General features: G+C 39.5%; 4 protein-coding genes across 4 annotated transcripts in view; 1 reads left to right on the top strand and 3 right to left on the bottom strand.

The window, feature by feature from the left end:
• c12.2 (von Willebrand factor A domain-containing protein c12.2) overlaps positions 1–19,481 on the bottom strand; it is a 99,044-nt gene that overhangs the window by 70,895 nt on the left and 8,668 nt on the right. The window lies entirely within an intron of this gene.
• LOC108655384 (putative RNA-binding protein 18) lies at positions 4,442–5,948 on the top strand. Its single transcript, XM_018107078.2, has 4 exons — positions 4,442–4,474; positions 4,537–4,643; positions 4,730–4,943; positions 4,998–5,948. The coding sequence occupies exons 1-4, from the start codon at positions 4,463–4,465 to the stop codon at positions 5,295–5,297; spliced, it is 633 nt and encodes a 210-aa protein (XP_017962567.1). The 5' UTR covers positions 4,442–4,462; the 3' UTR covers positions 5,298–5,948.
• Positions 4,850–6,133, bottom strand: LOC108655523 (mitochondrial ribosomal protein S25). Its single transcript, XM_018107278.3, has 3 exons — positions 5,875–6,133; positions 5,624–5,818; positions 4,850–5,553 (listed from the first exon to the last, which is right to left on the bottom strand). Exons 1-3 carry the CDS (start codon positions 6,009–6,011, stop codon positions 5,382–5,384), a joined length of 504 nt encoding a protein of 167 aa, XP_017962767.1. The 5' UTR covers positions 6,012–6,133; the 3' UTR covers positions 4,850–5,381.
• LOC149090858 (uncharacterized) lies at positions 17,802–19,405 on the bottom strand. The gene is given in 7 exon segments (XM_089263512.1): positions 17,802–18,043; positions 18,046–18,410; positions 18,412–18,635; positions 18,638–18,913; positions 18,915–19,184; positions 19,186–19,267; positions 19,401–19,405. Coding segments are annotated over 7 exon segments (1,464 nt in total).

Raw genomic sequence — 19,481 nt, forward strand, 5'->3', positions numbered from 1 at the left:
GTGTAGCTCTTGCTGCCTGTAGCAATTTAGGTCCCAACATTTGCATTTGGTTGATCTTGAGAAGCGCTCACACTTACATACGCATATTCATTATGAGCACTAACGCTTTCATACCCTTTTCAAAAATAATATCGAAAACACATATGCATATTTTGTACGAGCTTGGCAAACGGTTTGATAAGTTCGGTATACTCTTCACATAGAAGGGAAGACATGGGTTCTTGCTGCGAAGAAATTTCAATTTTCGTGACCTGCTGCTTGTACATACATGGTTGAGAGAGCAAAGAGCACCGAGAGATAGAGAGAGCAAGGGAAACATTGAGCACAGAGGGATCTTTTTTTCTACCATCAACCATCTCGGTCGAGCGCATGAAGCAAAATGATTGTGCTTTCGAATATTTTCGTAGTCTGAACCTAAAAGTGAGGAACTGAGCAAATACGAAGTTGTGTGAGTCGTAATGTCAAAAAAAAGTGTGCAAAACGCTTAGCACTACGTGTCCGGTCTATGTGTTGTTTGGTTAGTGGTACAATTCTAAATATTCCTCAGGGTTTTTTACAAGAATATTTGTAATTGCCAGCAACGCTAAATGAGAGGCATAGTGGGGGCCGCGGTGGCCGAACTATCTGGGCTTGGGACGCAATAGATCTTGCAGGAAAGCTGCAGTTGAAGTGCGGCGGCTTGGAAATGCCAAGGCCCAGCTCCGGCGTATAACGCTCAGAGACGGGACCGCGTTACGTAGTTAACAGTGATACGCGTGAGGTTATCACTAGAAAATAGCGCAGTCGACCTAAATGAGGTTGGTAGATATAATGCATGAAATACGAGACGTAAAGTAATGCATCACCTATGAGATTTTCAGCGTATTTGCAATGGGCAAAATAAAAATGAGTACTCGTACGAATGAATCGTTGACAACAGCTGGGGCTTGTTCACTCGGCGAACTATGTGGCCAACTCTCTCTACACAGCCGGGCTTTGCCGCGGCAGGTTGAAACAAAGGGGGATGGGGAATCACTACCGGTGTTAGTGTTTAGCTTATGAAATAAATAATACACTGATCCGCCTCGGCGTCGGCAATGCAACTCACACGGCGTCGGCCCTTCGAACTTTCGCCGCGAAGGGCAGAGTTGCATTGCTGATCGCCGCGACTTGCGCGAACAGATTTCAAAATAGTAAAATTATGTGAGGCGGTTCGGTGAGCCGCCTTACACCCCCCCTTACTTAGGGTCACGCTCCCCGTGGGTGCGACCGTCACGTTGACCGTCGCGCTCTCGGTCCAAACGCGGAAATGCGCCCTTCTGTGCGGTAGCTTCCGCGTCTCTAGCTCCCACTGTACAGCTCGGATTGTCTGTTCATCCACTGTGGCCCCCGTTGGCCGGATCCTCCAGCCGGATGGGATGACCGGTGCTGGTGGTCGAATGGAGGGGAGAGGGGCTCTCTCCCATAAGGATATCGAACAAATTCGGCTCCCAGCCGTCCAAAATGTCGGCTGGTCCATGCCGACATTTTGGACGGCTGGGAGCCGAATTTGTTCGATATCCTTATGGGAGAGAGCCCCTCTCCCCTCCATTCGACCACCAGCACCGGTCATCCCATCCGGCTGGAGGATCCGGCCAACGGGGGCCACAGTGGATGAACAGACAATCCGAGCTGTACAGTGGGAGCTAGAGACGCGGAAGCTACCGCACAGAAGGGCGCATTTCCGCGTTTGGACCGAGAGCGCGACGGTCAACGTGACGGTCGCACCCACGGGGAGCGTGACCCTAAGTAAGGGGGGGTGTAAGGCGGCTCACCGAACCGCCTCACATAATTTTACTATTTTGAAATCTGTCGCGCAAGTCGCGGCGATCAGCAATGCAACTCTGCCCTTCGCGGCGAAAGTTCGAAGGGCCGACGCCGTGGTGAGTTGCATTGCCGACGCCGAGGCGGATCAGTGTATTATTTATTTCATAAGCTAAACACTAACACCGGTAGTGATTCCCCATCCCCCTTTGTTTCAACCTGCCGCGGCAAAGCCCGGCTGTGTAGAGAGTTGGCCACATAGTTCGCCGAGTGAACAAGCCCCAGCTGTTGTCAACGATTCATTCGTACGAGTACTCATTTTTATTTTGCCCATTGCAAATACGCTGAAAAATCTCATAGGTGATGCATTACTTTACGTCTCGTATTTCATGCATTATATCTACCAACCTCATTTAGGTCGACTGCGCTATTTTCTAGTGATAACCTCACGCGTATCACTGTTAACTACGTAACGCGGTCCCGTCTCTGAGCGTTATACGCCGGAGCTGGGCCTTGGCATTTCCAAGCCGCCGCACTTCAACTGCAGCTTTCCTGCAAGATCTATTGCGTCCCAAGCCCAGATAGTTCGGCCACCGCGGCCCCACTATGCCTCTCATTTAGCGTTGCTGGCAATTACAAATATTCTTGTAAAAAACCCTGAGGAATATTTAGAATTGTACCACTAACCAAACAACACATAGACCGGACACGTAGTGCTAAGCGTTTTGCACACTTTTTTTTGACATTACGACTCACACAACTTCGTATTTGCTCAGTTCCTCACTTTTAGGTTCAGACTACGAAAATATTCGAAAGCACAATCATTTTGCTTCATGCGCTCGACCGAGATGGTTGATGGTAGAAAAAAAGATCCCTCTGTGCTCAATGTTTCCCTTGCTCTCTCTATCTCTCGGTGCTCTTTGCTCTCTCAACCATGTATGTACAAGCAGCAGGTCACGAAAATTGAAATTTCTTCGCAGCAAGAACCCATGTCTTCCCTTCTATGTGAAGAGTATACCGAACTTATCAAACCGTTTGCCAAGCTCGTACAAAATATGCATATGTGTTTTCGATATTATTTTTGAAAAGGGTATGAAAGCGTTAGTGCTCATAATGAATATGCGTATGTAAGTGTGAGCGCTTCTCAAGATCAACCAAATGCAAATGTTGGGACCTAAAATTGCTACAGGCAGCAAGAGCTACACACACAGGCACACAAATGCTCATAATACATGTAGCAACGGAGAGTGTGTGTATGCATGCTTATCGCGAAAACATTTTCAACACTTTCATACCCTTTTTAGCAAGCATTTTGTATGAACGTGGCAAACGCTTTACAAATTTCGGTATAGCTTTCACTCAAGAGGAAAGAGCTGGGATCGTCGCGAGCAGAAATTTCAATTTTTGTACGCGGCTGAGAGTGATGATTTCAGCGACCATAGAGAGCAAGAGAAAGGGACTGAGAGAGAGAGTATAAAAAATGGCACACAGCTGTGCTTCATACGGAATTGGGACCATTTCGATTGAGCGCTCACAGCGTACTGTTTTTGTCGTGCAGTATTTTCACTGCTCGAACCTCCAGCGACCGATCCGAGCAAATACGAAGTATAGGTCGACCAACTTAACAGTTTCGAGCTGTAGAAAAATTTGTTCTACATGTCTCATCTATGTGTTGTCTGGTCAGTGGTTAGGACGAAAAAAATAGGCATAAATAAGCTAAATCCCAGATATAAATAGCTGAAAAATAGGCTTATATATTAATATTTCCTTATATTGCTTTTACCGATATACGTACAAATACATAACGAAAATAACTAATGTTATACTTTAAACTACTCAATAACTTTGTAGATTCGTTTTAAAATGAATTTTCATAATGATAACATTGTGTCGGCCCAATCTACTGTCATCAAATTTTGTTAGCATATGTTGCTCAAATGGTCAACAGGGCTTATCGCCGTATGCTTCGCCACAAAAACACATAATGCCACTTCCTGTTCTATGGTCTTGGTCGGCATTTCTTTTTTGAACTCAATTTTCTTCTTTTGGGCGAAAGCATAAAGGGCCCCGATGTGCTTCTTAGAAGTTGCATGTGTCCGCAAATCACATAATTTAGCGTAGATGGTACACTTATAATAGCTGCAATAAGCCCTCATCAAATCTGTTACGTCGTTTCTCAACCACTTCTTTTTGCTTATAATTATATTTAGGCATTTTTAAAAATCAGCCAATCTATTTCACCAGTCTATGTTAGATCTCAAGTTAGTGGTTAGATACAGATGGAATTATTGCACAACTAATGGTAAGAAACTTTAGTAGTTGCCAAATTGTTAGTTTGTCAATGAATCGGTCATTGAGAAACTTTCTTGTGATAACTAAAATCAGATATTAAAAAAAAAAGAAACTGTTTTGATTCTTAAATAAGCCAGATTTTCCGCTATCCGCAATTCCCAAATTTTTTCCGCTTTAACACTTGAAAATAAGCCGAATTTGGCCGAAAATTAGCCAAAACGACAACACTGATGAGTAGTATGGTAATACGCTGCAACAGCCTTATTGACTCCAAATGTTAAATAAAAAACGGCATAGCGAGTTAAGTGAATAAAATTTATAAATACAACTAGTGAAACACAGGTTTAAGTTATTGTTCAACTATCGATATTTAAATAAAACAGCAAAAATGGCAAGCGATGTAAGTTAAAAAACTTTAATGCAAAGTAGTATTTTACAATAGTTAAATATTCATTTTTGTAGAAGGTCCCAACTAACAATATTAAAGTTAGTGCGAATGCAGACATCGCAGATATTTCTGAAGAACATCGTCGTATCTGGGTTGGTAACCTTGATTCACGTATTACCGAGTAAGTTGTGAGCTGTGCATTTGTATGCGATTTACTTTCTTTCCTCTGAATTTTGCTAATATATACTGTTTCTTTGATAACAATCGGTTTCAACTTCTCAAATTAATGCAAAAATGCGGCGCCATTGAAAAGTTCGACATGTTATTTCATAAGGGTGGCCCAATGGTAGGACAGTCGCGAGGGTATGCCTTCATTACATTTAAAAAAAATGAAGGTGCTAAAAATGCACTTATAAAACTAGACGGATCAAATATTGGTAGTCGTTCCATAGCTGTTCGTCTTGCTAAGAACATAAAATATGTAAGTGAATTTCTCATCTTCCTGGAAAACAGATTTTGTACTTATAATTTATAGGATGATCTTCAAAGGCCCAAGCCTCGACTTGAAATACCTGCGCTGGGCCGAGGAAAGCGCGAGGATAAAATTAGCAAATCGGACGCAATTCGTGCCATAGAAACAAAACTTAGGACCCTAGAGCGACAGACAGATGACAATTTGGAACTAAACACCACACGCGAAGAAAATGTTCCCTTCATTCATCGTTACCAATTCAACAAAAGTCGTGAAGACGCACCACGTACTAGACCACACGGCAAATACAATAAACCTAATCCACCGTCATCATATCTGCGTCAACTGCCCAACCGACGCTAACATGGAACTATGTAAATCACACCCTACTACTTACATAACTCACTTTTAAATTGATATGATTTTTTGCTGTTAAGATATGATCTTTTATTTTTGCTCAAATTTAAATTTTCCACGCATTTCTTTTGGTAGTGGCACTGTTCCAGGACAGTACGTTTGCCCGGCTATTTCACATATGCAGTGGCGTTCGCAACTATATCCAAAATTGGCCGGGTTGTCTTTACTCTCTGCCAAACGCGCCTCGGCGACAAGCTCCTCACTAAAATTAATGATAATAATATAATTAAAGGCACTAATGATAAAGTTAGCCCGTAAACGTAAATAAATACCGAGTTTTTCCAACAACGTTGATGAGATGCTCAATGATTTCGTCTCGACTTTTAGAATCAATATCGACCATCATATCTCGTCCATCCTCAAAGAAACAGCGTACAAATGGCGACGGTGTCATATTCTTAAGAGTAATGACCTGAACATTTGGATTTCTGTATTGTATCTGTGGAATGTTCCAAAACACGAAATCCCTGTAAGAAAATAAACATATCATTCTATATATCACTCTATTACAATATACGCTTACCTGGCGCCCGCATGGTGATTACCATATGTATTGTAACTAACGCTGAATATACGCACCCTTTCCTTTAAAACTAATTTGCCCGCATTTAAATATTTTAATGTTCGTCGTAAGGGCTCTCTTCCTTTCATAAATGGCATTTTAAAAGGGAAATATATTTAATTAATAAATAAAGAACAAATTCGCCGCTTGTGTAATCTAGTAAACTAAATATCGATATATCCAAACACAATGCATTCCGATAGATATTTGACTCTTCACCGTGATTCAGATATCGTTGGTAATGCAAAATAAAGTAGAGGTTGCGTTTTCAGATTGTCGTTTACTATACAGCAGCATGGGTTTACTTTCCAGCACTGTTAAAAGACACACTATCACTCAATCGTGACTTTCCAGACTAGTGCTGCAAATCCAGCGATAGTATCGATTGACTTTTTTTCGTTAGATAGATCGATGGAATTTTCTCGATGTCGATAGATCGCTACAGACACCAAGCCACATATAACCACTGACCAGACAACACATACATATATTATTTTTTTTTTTTTTTTTGTAAAAATTTTTATATTTTATTAACGAGCTTACTGCTACCATAATGGCAACTTAATCTAGTTCTACATTAAAAATAATAACAAACAGATCTAGACTTAGATTACATATTTATGTGTTCATTTTTAATATTACTTTAACATTACTATTAATATTATATTAATATAGTTTTGTTTTGTGAAATATTTTTCTTTTATATTTAATTACGTTATTATTCTTTTGGGCAAGTCCGTTGGGTGGCACTTTTTGAGACGTCTCTTCCTCGGCTTGGCAGTTAGCCGTCTGGCGAAAACGTTGCTGTGGCTGTCGAGACGTTCTATATATCTTGCGGAACGTGACTGTAGGACATCTCCCACCTTTGGAACCTTTAGATCCTTTTCGATGTCTCGAGTCCTCATGTACCATGGGGCATCACAGATTCGCCTCAGGATCTTTGCTTGGGCGACTCTAATTTTTTCCAAGTTTGATTTGGATGCAATGCCGTATATGATACGATCCAGGATCACTCTCTCTGCCATCTTCCCTAGCGCCGAAAGTAAGCTGATTGGACGGAATCCTTCAACTTCGGTGTGGTTTTTTCCAGGTTTGGGTACCATCGTGATCAACGCCATCTTGGAGTAACACCAACCACCCAATGGATTTTTAATTGGCATTTTCGGTATAGCGACCCTTTTAAACCGACTTGTAAGTTTCCAGAGTGTGTAATTGAAAGGTGCATCGGGGCCCGCACTTTCTAGTATTCCATCAATTTTCTTTCGCTTGACTTTTGCAGCCGATTGGAAGCCTTGCGTAGATCTGGTGGACTCGAGTATCCCCAGTTCTTGAGTATTCTCTTCTTACCCTTCGTTTGAGCCTTATAAGCGCGTCAACATGTGGGGGGAGAATATCTCTTCGATGTTGTATTTGCGAGCATTGGGTTACTGGAGTAGCAGAAGATACAGCTAAGGAAACGTTTCTCATGAAGATTGAGATTGCATCTTCAAGATCATCCGGACTATTTATTTCCATGTTGAAGTTGGTTTTGCTAGCCAGTTCTGTTTGAAAAACTTTTACACATGAGCCTCGAGGTAGAATATGCTGCCTCTTAGATTTGCTTTGGTGTGCAGAATGCACTGTTGCTATGATAGGCAAATGATCCGAGGAGAGCTCATACCTTATTTCAGCTGCTAGCTTATTTCTCTCAATCCCATTGGTTATAAAGAAGTCCAGAGCAGAGGGTGTGAGTCGAGTGTTATAAGAGAAGAAAGTTAGCTCACCAGTGGCTAGGATTTCGCACGTACTATTGGCAATGGCCTCTTGCAAATGTTGTTACCCCACCAGGGATTCTTTGCATTAAAATCACCACCAACTATGAATCTGTTGCCCAAGTTGCTCAAAGTCGTCTTTTGTCCACGATTGGTTGGGAGGCAGGTATATTGCAGAGATCTTGATGCAACCACCTTGGGTCAATATGCTCACACTGGCAGCTTGTATGTTCGGTTTTGAGATAGCTTCGTGCTCCACATGAGAAATGTTCGATCGAATGAAAAGAGCAGATCCGCTTTTCGCTGTTCCACTGGGGTGAGCAGCATAATATTGGTCATAACCTGGCAGATATACTAAAAAGCCGGGTCGCATGTGCGTCTCAGTAATGAGCATTATATCTATTGTATTGGCACTTAGGAATAGTTTTAGCTCTTCAATGTTCTTCGCTAAGCCCCTTGCATTCCACAATCCAATTTTTATTTGTGGACTGTTCATTTTGAGATCAGCTTTAGAGCCAGGTCACGAAAGGCTTTGTTTGCCTCAATCGAATCCTGCATTAGTTTGAACAGTTGATCCATTCTGCTGTTTAGATCAAATATAGCTTTTTCGAGCTCTTTGAATTTGCTACCAAACTGCTCATACTCAGGACAATCTTGCACCTGTGAGTTGACGCGTGCGGCGTTCGTCTTATTATGTTTCGGCCCACGCTGCCTAGTTATGTCAGCATAGGAGAATCCACCTCTAACTGTAGCATTAGGAATGAATTGAGTTTTGACCGGTGGTTTATTACTTTTGACGCCGTTTAGCATCCCTTCTTGAGGCAATCTTGCTGGCGGCTTAAGTTTTTTGCTCAGCTCAATTCTGACTGAACAGTTTTCGTAGCTAGATATGTAATCGCCACCGCAGTTAGCGCATATTGATTAGACAACACATAGATTATATATGTAGAACAAATTTTTCTACAGCTCGAAACTGTTAAGTTGGTCGACCACTACACTTCGTATTTGCTCGGCTCGGTCGCTGGAGGTTCGAGCAGTGAAAATACTGCACGACAAAAACAGTACGCTGTGAGCGCTCAATCGAAATGGTCCCAATTCCGTATGAAGCACAGCTGTGTGCCATTTTTTATACTCTCTCTCTCAGTCCCTTTCTCTTGCTCTCTATGGTCGCTGAAATCATCACTCTCAGCCGCGTACAAAAATTGAAATTTCTGCTCGCGACGATCCCAGCTCTTTCCTCTTGAGTGAAAGCTATACCGAAATTTGTAAAGCGTTTGCCACGTTCATACAAAATGCTAGCTTTTTCATGATTAATTCTAAAAAGGGTATGAAAGCGTTGATGCTCATCATGAAAATGTTTTCGCGATGAGCATGCACACACACACACTCTCCGTTACTACATGTACTATGAGCGTTTGTATGCCTGTGTGCGAAGCTCTGGCTGCCTGTAGCAATTTTAAAGCCCGGCATTTACATTTGGTCGATCATGAGAAGTGCTCGCATACATACATATGTATGTACATATATACATTTGATTGTGTGCACGCATGCGATGCGATGCTCACAATTATGGAATATCACTAGTAGAAGCATTTGTATGCCTATGTGCCTTTCCATGTGCGTGTGTGTATGTGCATGTGTGTATGTATGCGAATTGAAGAGGCGCGCTTTTATTTAAGTAGCTGTCTAACTAAAGTGACAAGTGCATTTGCCAATTCTTTTTAGAAATTTTTTTTTACTTGCATGCACCTGTATATGTATATACATATATGAACAGATACAAAGGATTGAAAATCGCATTCCATTTTGTATACTTAACTTAATCAGGTACTACATTTTATTATACTCATTCACGAAGTGAATTATTATACTCATTCACGAAGTGAATTAGTATATTGGTTTTGTGCAATGTATGTTTGAACGCGTCGATTTCAGAAGATATAAGGGCTAGAGACTTCAACTTTTTTTTAAAATGTCCGTAAATACAGCGCGCATATCGGGTTTATCACTAAAAAACGATAACTCATTCCGATATTTTTTATCGATAAAAAACCTTATCGAAGATCACTTAAATAATTATATCTCCTACATCTTTCAAGCTAGAGTCTCCAAATTTAAAATGTATATTTACCCCCCACCCCTAAATCCACCCCCTCACCCTCATCTTTGTAAAAGTCGTATATCAAATACTAGAGACTTGTGCTTCGGTATACACATACATTTAAACATCATGATTACGTTCTGAAAGTTTCATTACGATCGTCTAGAAATTAAATTATTCAACAAATAAGTTCTCATAATATTGCCAACACTGCACTATGGGTAAAAAGTCGATTTTTTTGGCATTAATTGTAAATGAAGAGCTAGGAACTTGAAATTTTAGGAATATATTATTAATATTAAAAAGGAAATTCGGATTTTTTTTTTTACAATTGGGCGTGGCATTCAAATTTTCCGCCCCTTTTACATATTATATTAAATTAAAAATCATTACCTGTGGGCTCAAATTATTTTTAATAACTTTTTTGTACACCTTTAGCAACTTTAAATTATATTTTTATTATATTTCATTCAACTGCAAGCAAATATTAATATTTGAAGACTCTTAGGGATATATAAAATATATGCGATATAATTTTAAACTGAATGGTCTTCATTTTCTTCATCTAATTCAAAATTTAACTCTAAATTTTTATTATCTATGTTTTGATCTTCATTTTCCTCATCCTCATCCTCATTTTCGTCTTCATTTTCTTCTTCAACTAAGGTTGGCTCCATTAAGCCTTCAAATGTTGCTGGTAATTGAAAATTGGGATCTTCCAAAAGTTCAATAACTTATTTTGGGATTTTTTTTTCTTGTTTTTCTTTTCGCGTTCTTTTAAACTGAGTGAAGAGAGAAGTGGATCAGATGAGTCTAAAGCCCTATTAAATATATCAGTTAAATTCTCTAATCGGCTTCATTTCCTGGCGTGAGATTTCTTATCATTTCTATACAGCTTGTTCCGGGATTCAGACGCGTTTTCTCCTAATATGCCATCAGAAATTATGCAAGTGCCCATAATTTGGTATCCATGCACCAAAATTTTGTGAACATCATTGATATTTCCACTTCCATTAGGCCTGGGTTTATCCACATGAAGACCCATTTCATCCCATAGCCTCCGCTTAATTTCTTGTTTACGCAATGATACCTTTTGTTTGTCGACTCCATATTGCAAATTCGTAGAAGAAGTTCTAAAAATTTCCGAAGTACCGAAGTACTTTCCAAAGTACATTCACAATCAATTATCACCCTGCCTTCAAGCCACCTAGCATGATGCATTTTAAACCTTTCCAAATTCCGGTTGCACTTTGGCAGATGCTTCTTTATATACTCTACAAACTGCTTTACTCTTTTATCAATTAGATTATTAATATTTTCGCTAATATTATTGTTAATTTTTTCAATAATAAAGTTTTTACCGCGTCTTCTTGGCGGTTGTTGTTGGTCCATACCTCCACAAGCTCTGCACGACAAAACTCGTTTTTAACTGCAATAACTAATTTTTTTCCAAAAGGAACAAAAAGGAGCAAACGAGGTTAATAGATTCCGAACCTGGACATAATACACAACAACTGGTATATCAAACCTCTGTGAAGTGGTGTGCTGCACAAAAGTAATACTCCACGGAACACAAGTACATTTGTTAATTTTTAGCTAAAAATACACACAGACAACACACTGGACAACTGGACAATAACACAATTACAATCAAAAAGTAATAGCAATAACTTATTGTACATACCATTAGGTACGTTTTCCATTATACACTTTTTTTTGTTTATGTTTACACAAAAGCTCCACTTTAATTGCAAGTTGAACAAAATTTCCCGCGCTTTTTATATATCAAACGCAACTATGCAACAGCTGACTTTGAGTATGTGTAAAATATTAATGGTAGTCGCTAAATTTTTAAAAAAATACTTTTTAATCTAGTTGAAGTATATATATTCAATAAATAAAAGAAAATTTTAAATTGTAAACAAAATTTTTTTTGAATAAATGCCAAAAAAAATCGACTTTTTACCCATAGTGCACTGCAGCGAAACCCAAGCGCAATAGGTTATAAATTTATATCTCCTACATTTTTAGAGCTATAGTCCCCAAATTTTAAAAATATATTCCAATGCATTTTATACAATTTCGGTTTTTGTTATATTTTGGATACCGGCTCCAAATTCACCAGAATCCCCAGTGAAGGTCAGATGCTAGTATAGCTAATTGTGAATGATTTGACATGTTTTTTTTTTAAATGCCAAATATTCAATAGAATATGTAGATCATATGCTGAAAGTTTCATTAAATTCGGTTTAGTCAATCGACGTTAAAAAATAACAAAATGTTTGGCCAATTAACAAACGCACGTGCTGCAGCAACAGCAGTTTTCCAATACGTGTGCACACATACATTCAAACATCTTCTAGCACATTCTTAGAATCACATCAGCAGTTAGTTTCGTTTAGTTCTGCTAGATGGCGTTGCATCAGTGAATCTATTTCAGTTTTGACATTGCAAATAAGAACAGAGGAGTGCACTGCTGCCAATTCAGCTTTTTTCCCGTCAAATTTGGTTTTTTCCGAAGACAAATTGCGGGAAATATTTAAGAATTGCGGGAAGCGGGAATTCTGGCTTTTTTGAAAATGAATTAAGCTTTTTTCGATTTTTTTTAATACTTCGATTTTTTTTAATACTGAAAACATGTAGCATCGCGGTTGCCACTTGTAAGAAAAGAGCATGTAGAATCCGATATGTACAAGGGGTATGATTTTGAAAAGAAAATCAAGTCTTTAAATATCGATGCAGGCCTCGAACAAGAAATTCGTGCTCGCTGCTCTTCTTTTGTTATTGAACTTATCAAGCAGCTAAAGCAGAGGTAACCAATTTTTCTGATTCTTCTACCGACCTTTAAATAATTTTGATTTTATCTGCAGGCTCCCCGACAATTTTAAAATCTTAAAAAACATTGACGTTTTTTCCGTTGATAAAATTGTGTCAACTAAAAGAAAAGTAATTACAGTTTTGTTGGAACACCTCCAAGTAGACAGAATAGCCGACATTGAGCGGCAGTACTATGATATTAATCTAGTTAAGTGGGAAAACGTTAATGACAGCTCCGAATTGTGGAATGAAGTCTCCAATTACAAGGATTCTGGCGGCAACCGCCGATTCCTTGACTTGGCAGCTGTTGCCCTGCAAATGTTTTCATTACCATGGTCCAACGCGGAGGTGGAACGCGTATTTAGCCAGCTTAACTTGGTAAAGTCCAAGTTAAGGAACTCAATGAGCCTAAGCACAATAAACAGTATTCTTAGCATAAGGTAATATTTTATTGAGAGTGAAAAGATGATACCGATATATATATTACTTTTTTATTTAATATAACACACAGATATGGTTTGCGAAGACTGGGCAAATGCTGCTATGAATACAAAGTTCCTTCAAATTATCTTCGCATGATAGGTACTAACAGGTCGTACGATTCTGAAACCGATGCTAGTCGCGAAGAATTAGATAGCATGCTAAAAATCTTGTAAATTATTAAAAAAAAAAAAAAACAATCAAACCATAAAAACCGCTTTTTTTTAGGCTTTTTTGTAAAAATGTTCAGCTTTTTTTTCCGTTTCTTCTATCTAAAAGCAGCTTTTTATTCTGGTAAAAAGTTGGCAGCACTGATTGGGGTCCGTGTCGCAAATATCCATTGATTTTTAAAAAACATATTGACCCAACTGAGCGATTGGTTTGTTGTTGAAGCTTTGCAATTATCTTACGTTTTGTTGTTGAACATGGAGAATTCACAGCAATGTTCCATCCTGAACAATGATCGTTTGTGATAACATATGTGTTCACTTGCTTGAAGGGGATGACAATGCCTGAATCCTTAATGTTTAAGGCTCAGAAATTCCTCACGATGATCATTTACGGCGATTAGTGGTACGTTTATTGATGTTTTTGTGATTTCTCGAGAGGAGACCACTGGAATAGGTATCAAGTTGTACAATTCCAGCATCTGTGTGGATATAAGTGGCAATGTTATTTGGAACACAGCGTGCCTGTTTACAATGGCTCCTTCGGCTTGCATCATTTTATATAACTGGAGCACATTTCCATTCGTACTGGGAACTTGTTGTCCTATTTTTTAATGATCCTTCGATTGTTCTAATTGATCTCGCAGTTGGCTTGGCGATAGTAACAATTGTGTTGTGTCCAACACCCGTCAAAACCTTAATAATTTCTGTTTGCATTCGTTGAAGGTTTGCTGCTGTTAATGTTAGTTGCATTGTCAGAGATATATACCAATGAAACAGATTATGTTGGGCCTTCTCTGTAATCATGGCGTTAAATTGGTCTTCCATGTTATAATAATAATAATATGGTGGTAAGCAGCATTGTTATAAGAGAGGGCATCCAGGGTGTTCTGAGCCGTTTTGCCTTTTGGTTAGCCGAGGGATCATTTCGTAATATTAGAGTGAATGTTTTTGTTGCTCATCGCTTGCTCATCGATGGCTAGTAGTGGCGCCAATTTGTGTATGGGCCATTTGAAAGTGCCATGTGCTGTCCTCACATCGACCACTCGTATATGGTTGTCGGGGCCGATGTATACCCTTTGAATTCTTCCCATAGGCCATTGTCGGCATGCTGCGTTGTCCTCTTTGATGAGTACCAACATTCCTTCTGATAAGTTTGCCGTTGATCTCGTCACAAAGATTGTAGCATTGTCGCAGCGTAGTGTTTGGCAAATTCCACGGCGTCCCATAAATCGCTTAAAAGCCGCAATGAATTTGTCAGTGGTCAAATCACTTACTGTTTTCATATGAATAGCCTTAGTTGCAAAGCAGCAGAATATCGCGATGTGAGCCTTGTCTGGGCGCTTTCCTCGAACTTTATGATGAATCCAGAATGGACCACAGTAATCAACCCCAGCATTTTTAATGGTCTTGCTGAGCTGACACGTAGTTCCGGTTGATTTCCCATTAATTGTTGAAACATCTTTGGTGTTGCTCGAGTAATGTTCCGTGCTAATGTTTTCCCTCTAAGTGTCCAGTAAATTTGCCTTGATTTTGCAAGTAGTGCTTGTGGTCCACAGTGAATGTTGTCTATGTGGAGTTCTCGTAACAGAGATTTGACAATTGGGTTATTGTATAGTATCAATATCGGATGTTTCTCATCAAATGATAGAGCTGATTTTTCGATCCTACCGCCCACTCGTATGATGTTACCTTGTCTAGAAACGGTGTCATAGATTTGAGGTTGCTTTTGCTGCTTACTACTACTGAGGCTCGTCAACTCCTCAGGGAAGTCCATCTGATGGATCTTGCGTAATATAACAATCCTGGCACGTTCCAACTCCTCATGTGTGAGTGTATTACAATTTTTGTTTGGGTGTCGTAGCCGCATTATATATTCTATAATGGGTGTAGTCTTCGGAAGGAATTTTTGTGATTTATAGAGTAGATTACATCACTTGTTTTGTAAGGTGGCTCATTTATCCACCTTACATTGCGTTTATTTTGTAGCCAATAAGTTGAAGCCAATAGATATATTTTGTAGTGTAAGTGTAGTTTGTAAGTAAGTGAAACTGTTCGATTATACTTGAATTATACTTTATAGCAGATAAGTATTGTGGTACAAAGTAAGTTACGTGATAAGTAGGATAAATGTTAGTTTGTAAAGTAGTGCTAATTAGTTAATGACGCCGTGGTGAAATCTGCACAGCGGCAGAGGAAAATTGAAAGAATCGTGCAGAAAGGAATTAGTTTTGAGCACCCGAAGCAAACAGACGGGTTTGGGTGATCGGGAGTATTTTCGAAGCGCAGCGCGGGCGGCCGCGTGTTCTTTTGATTAGAATCGAGTAGTGTGGTAATCTAGGCTTGGACTTGAAATACTGTTTAATAAAGTAAGCATACATGAACATGGTCGTGTACTCATTTATAGTTAACTTGCCTAACCTGTCAACCCTTAACGCTAATCATAATTAACCGCGTGGTTGCCTAACCTATAAGAACCCCTCTCCCATTTTTCTAACTCTGTATGTCCCGTAATAACTTATAAATTTCTTGTAAGTTATGGCCCTGGGTAGACTGAAACTTTGACCCCGGCCTAAGAATAATGTAACCTTACAGTTTTAGCGACAGGAGCTGTTACAGCATTTGGGTTTCTCTTTCGTCCCAATGTGTCGTTAACGCTGGGCATTTTGACGAACGGCTCTGGCCATTTTGATGGTGATCCATGAAGGAATAATGGCCCGTGTAGCCACAAGGTCGTTGAATCCAGATTCTTCGCTAGTGTTCCTCGTGACAGTATATCTGCAGAGTTGTTTTGTGAGGAGACAAGACGCCACTGAGTTGCTGTAGTCAATTCCTGGATTTTCGCAGCTCTACTTGTGACAAAAGTTTCCAAACTTGATGATTGCGAATTTGCAATCATCAAGTTTGGAAACTTTTGTCACAAGTAGAGCTGCGAAAATCTATGATAGCACAATTCTTGAATATGTCCATAAATGTGCTGAATTGCAGCTACTTTTCATATTAAGGTCCTTTCGTACTCGAGCAGTAAGTTCCGCTTCTAATAGTGCTGCACAGAGTTCCAGACGAGGCAGTGATTGCCTTAATAATGGTGCTACCTTAGATTTCGCACATAACAAGCGTACGGTTATTCCATTGTCTTTGTATGTCGCCCGAATGTATGTTGCAGCTCCATATGCCTTTTACGAGGCATTAATGTAGGTATGTATTTCCTTTGCTACTGGAATTTTTCCGTCAAACATGTGTCGAGGAATCTTGAGCTTGTTAGGACTTTGTAGATAATCTCGGTATATTTTCCAATCCTGTTGAAGGCTTGGCGATAACTCCTCGTCACATCCAATTTTTGATTCCCATAGTTGTGGCATAAATAATTTTGCCCTTACCACAACTGTGGCAAAGATTCCTAGAGGGACGAATATTTTCGAGGCCTTAATCGTGCTGATAGACGTATTTTATTGACTTCATCTCGAGGTTTTATGGCTTCTCTTATTGAGTCTGCTCCCGTTAAACAGTCATCAATATAAAAGTCATATTCCACTGTCTTTGCTCCGACTGGATATTGATCCGTGCTTAAATTTGCTGAATGCTGCAAACATTTTGTCGCTAAAAACGGGGCTGATGTTGTGCCGTATGTGACAGTTCTTAGTCGGTAGTAGTTAAGCTCTTCCTGAGGTGAGTTTCACTAGACAATCATCTGATGAAACTGATCTGCCGGATTCATTCATATTTGACGATACATTTTTTGAATGTCAGCGGCTAGAACATATTTATGAGTTCTAAAACACAGTAGAATTGAAAATAATTCACTTTGTACCGTAGGCCCAGCGTATAGTATATCATTTAGGGCCTTGCCTGACGATGATTTAGCAGAAGCGTCAAACACAATTCGTAGTTTTGTGGTACTGCTATCTGGTTTCAACACACAGTGATGCGGAATGAAATAATGAGATCTCGGAACCATCTGCGGTGTTACTTCCTTCATGTGGCCGAGTTTTTCGTAATCCTTCCTGAATTCTACGTAGCCTTGTAGGTCTGGATCACTGCACAGTCTTTTTTCCAATGCTAAGAAACGCCTTATAGCTAACTCCCGAGACTTTCCCAGTTCTGACACATCTTCAGAATAAGGTAATTTTACTATAAATTTTCCGTCAACTGCCCTTTGTATATTCTCTTTAAATGATTCCAGATTATCCAGTTTCCAAAATCGTTCCAATAAAATTAGTTGTATCATCAGTTGTAGTTGCTACAGAGCATGTGGCGACTGTCGGAGTTGATCTGTTAACTCTTCCAGCGATTATCCAGCCTAGCTTCGATAATTTCATAGATAATTTTGGGCTCCTCTTGATTTGCTCCGGTAGTATGAGCTCAAAATAATGTTCGGCTCCTAGTAGTAAGTCAATCTTTTTACACGTTTCGCAAAGATTGGGTCCGCTAGTGGTATGTTGCTTGGTACCCAAGATATGTTGTCTATTTTGTGGTTTGGTTGATCCGCCATAATGTGTGGTAACACAAACGCCTCCACTCGTGTCGTGTAACTTCTATTTTGAGATGTTATGAGGACATTAACTCTGGATTTCATTGAACTTGGGTTTCCTCCGATGCCATCGATTCGCATGGTTGAGTTTTTGACTGAGAGCCTGAATCCAGGAGTGCTATGAAGCTTTCATATTGGCCATTATTTCCATGCACTTCGACTCGAGCAGCGGCGAGTAGCACATAATTATTTATTGTACTATGTGCTGTGGCAGTTATATTGACGTCATATTTTTTCTCCAGGTATAGCAACTTTTTATGTTTTTTGTTGCACTTCATGCAGTGCGTAGGAAGCATGATTTTGCCATATGATCGGGCCGCAGCCAGTTTAGGCACAGTTTTTGGTTTAATGCCCATTTTAAACGTGCGTCTCCAGATTTTGACACGAACTTGTCACATCGATAAGTTCTATGTTCTGCTGAATCACAGAATCGACAGCCTTTACTCTTTTCTGTTGAGGCAGACGCACATAGTCTTTGCTTTTCTTTATGGACGTATTGTTTCCTTCCTACCGCCTCCAGTGCTAAGAATCTTTGTTCTAAGAAGGCTAAGAATCCCTTGATGGGTTGTAGTTTGCTAGTGTCCTTAATGGATTGCTCATACAGTACATAAGTAGTCCTATTTAATTTTCTTGCCAGTAGCACTAGCATCTTGAATAATGTCATGGAAACTCTTTATTGATGATACATCGTTTGTCACTGGCGGTGGATCCTAAAGTTAATGTAGAGTCGTTGTCATGACTCGCTTGCTTTCATCACGCTCCTTCAGCATCGTCCAGGCGGTTTCATAGTTGGACTCTGTTAGATCGAAGTGTCTGACCATTCTTTCCGCATCTCCAGAGAGATTTGACTATAAGTACCACATTTTTTGTACTGTAAAACATTGACAGTTGACTCATGAATCATTTTAGTGACTAAATCATGAAATTGTTGCCATTTTAAATAGCATCCATCGAATTGTGGTATGAATACCTTTGGTAGCTGTACTTGAGTTTGGGCAGCTGCAGCACTAACTGATGGCTTCACATCGATAGGTGTGGATTAAATTTGGAATATGGCTGCCTCGGTATTCAAATAATTTTCCAAGTTGTATCCAAGAGCTTTTGGATCTTCAAACAGTCTGAAGATCTCGAAGTGAATATGGTTTATTTTTTCCCCAATATTATTTTCGAAGGGGCCTGAATCGGGCTTGTGACTCTTGTGTTATCTGACCAATCATTCTTTGTAGCGCTGCTAGTAACGCGGTTTGATGCCTTTGGAGAGGTATCAAGTCCGTACGTGTTGTTTTTGGAGGGCTTAGCTCGTTCAATTTTGTGGAAAATTCGTCCTGATATTTAATTACTATGTCCTTGATCTTTGAGAAGTAACTCTCCATTACATAAGTATTCTCCACAGGATTTTCCGCCATTAGATTCCCTATTTTTTCCATTTCCTTGATCGAAAGCAGTCCAGAGCTGATTTAAATGAGCAGCTTTATTATAATTTATTTTATTTCTTATAAATTCGTTTCTTTTTTATACCCATTGAAAATGGGAAATCAGGGTATAATGTTTATGTGTAAAAGTATGTAACAGGCAGAAGGAATCATCGCAGACCCCATAAAGTATATATATTCTTAATCAGCACATGAATTATCGCAGACCCCATAAAGCACAATGAGCTGAGTCGATATAGCCGATATAGTCGATATGATGAATACAAACATTTTGTAATCAACAGATTC

This window comes from Drosophila navojoa, chromosome X (genome assembly GCF_054131105.1).
Source record: "Drosophila navojoa isolate 15081-1374.11 chromosome X, UAZ_NAV_1.0, whole genome shotgun sequence".
Taxonomy (NCBI): Eukaryota; Metazoa; Arthropoda; class Insecta; order Diptera; family Drosophilidae; genus Drosophila; species Drosophila navojoa.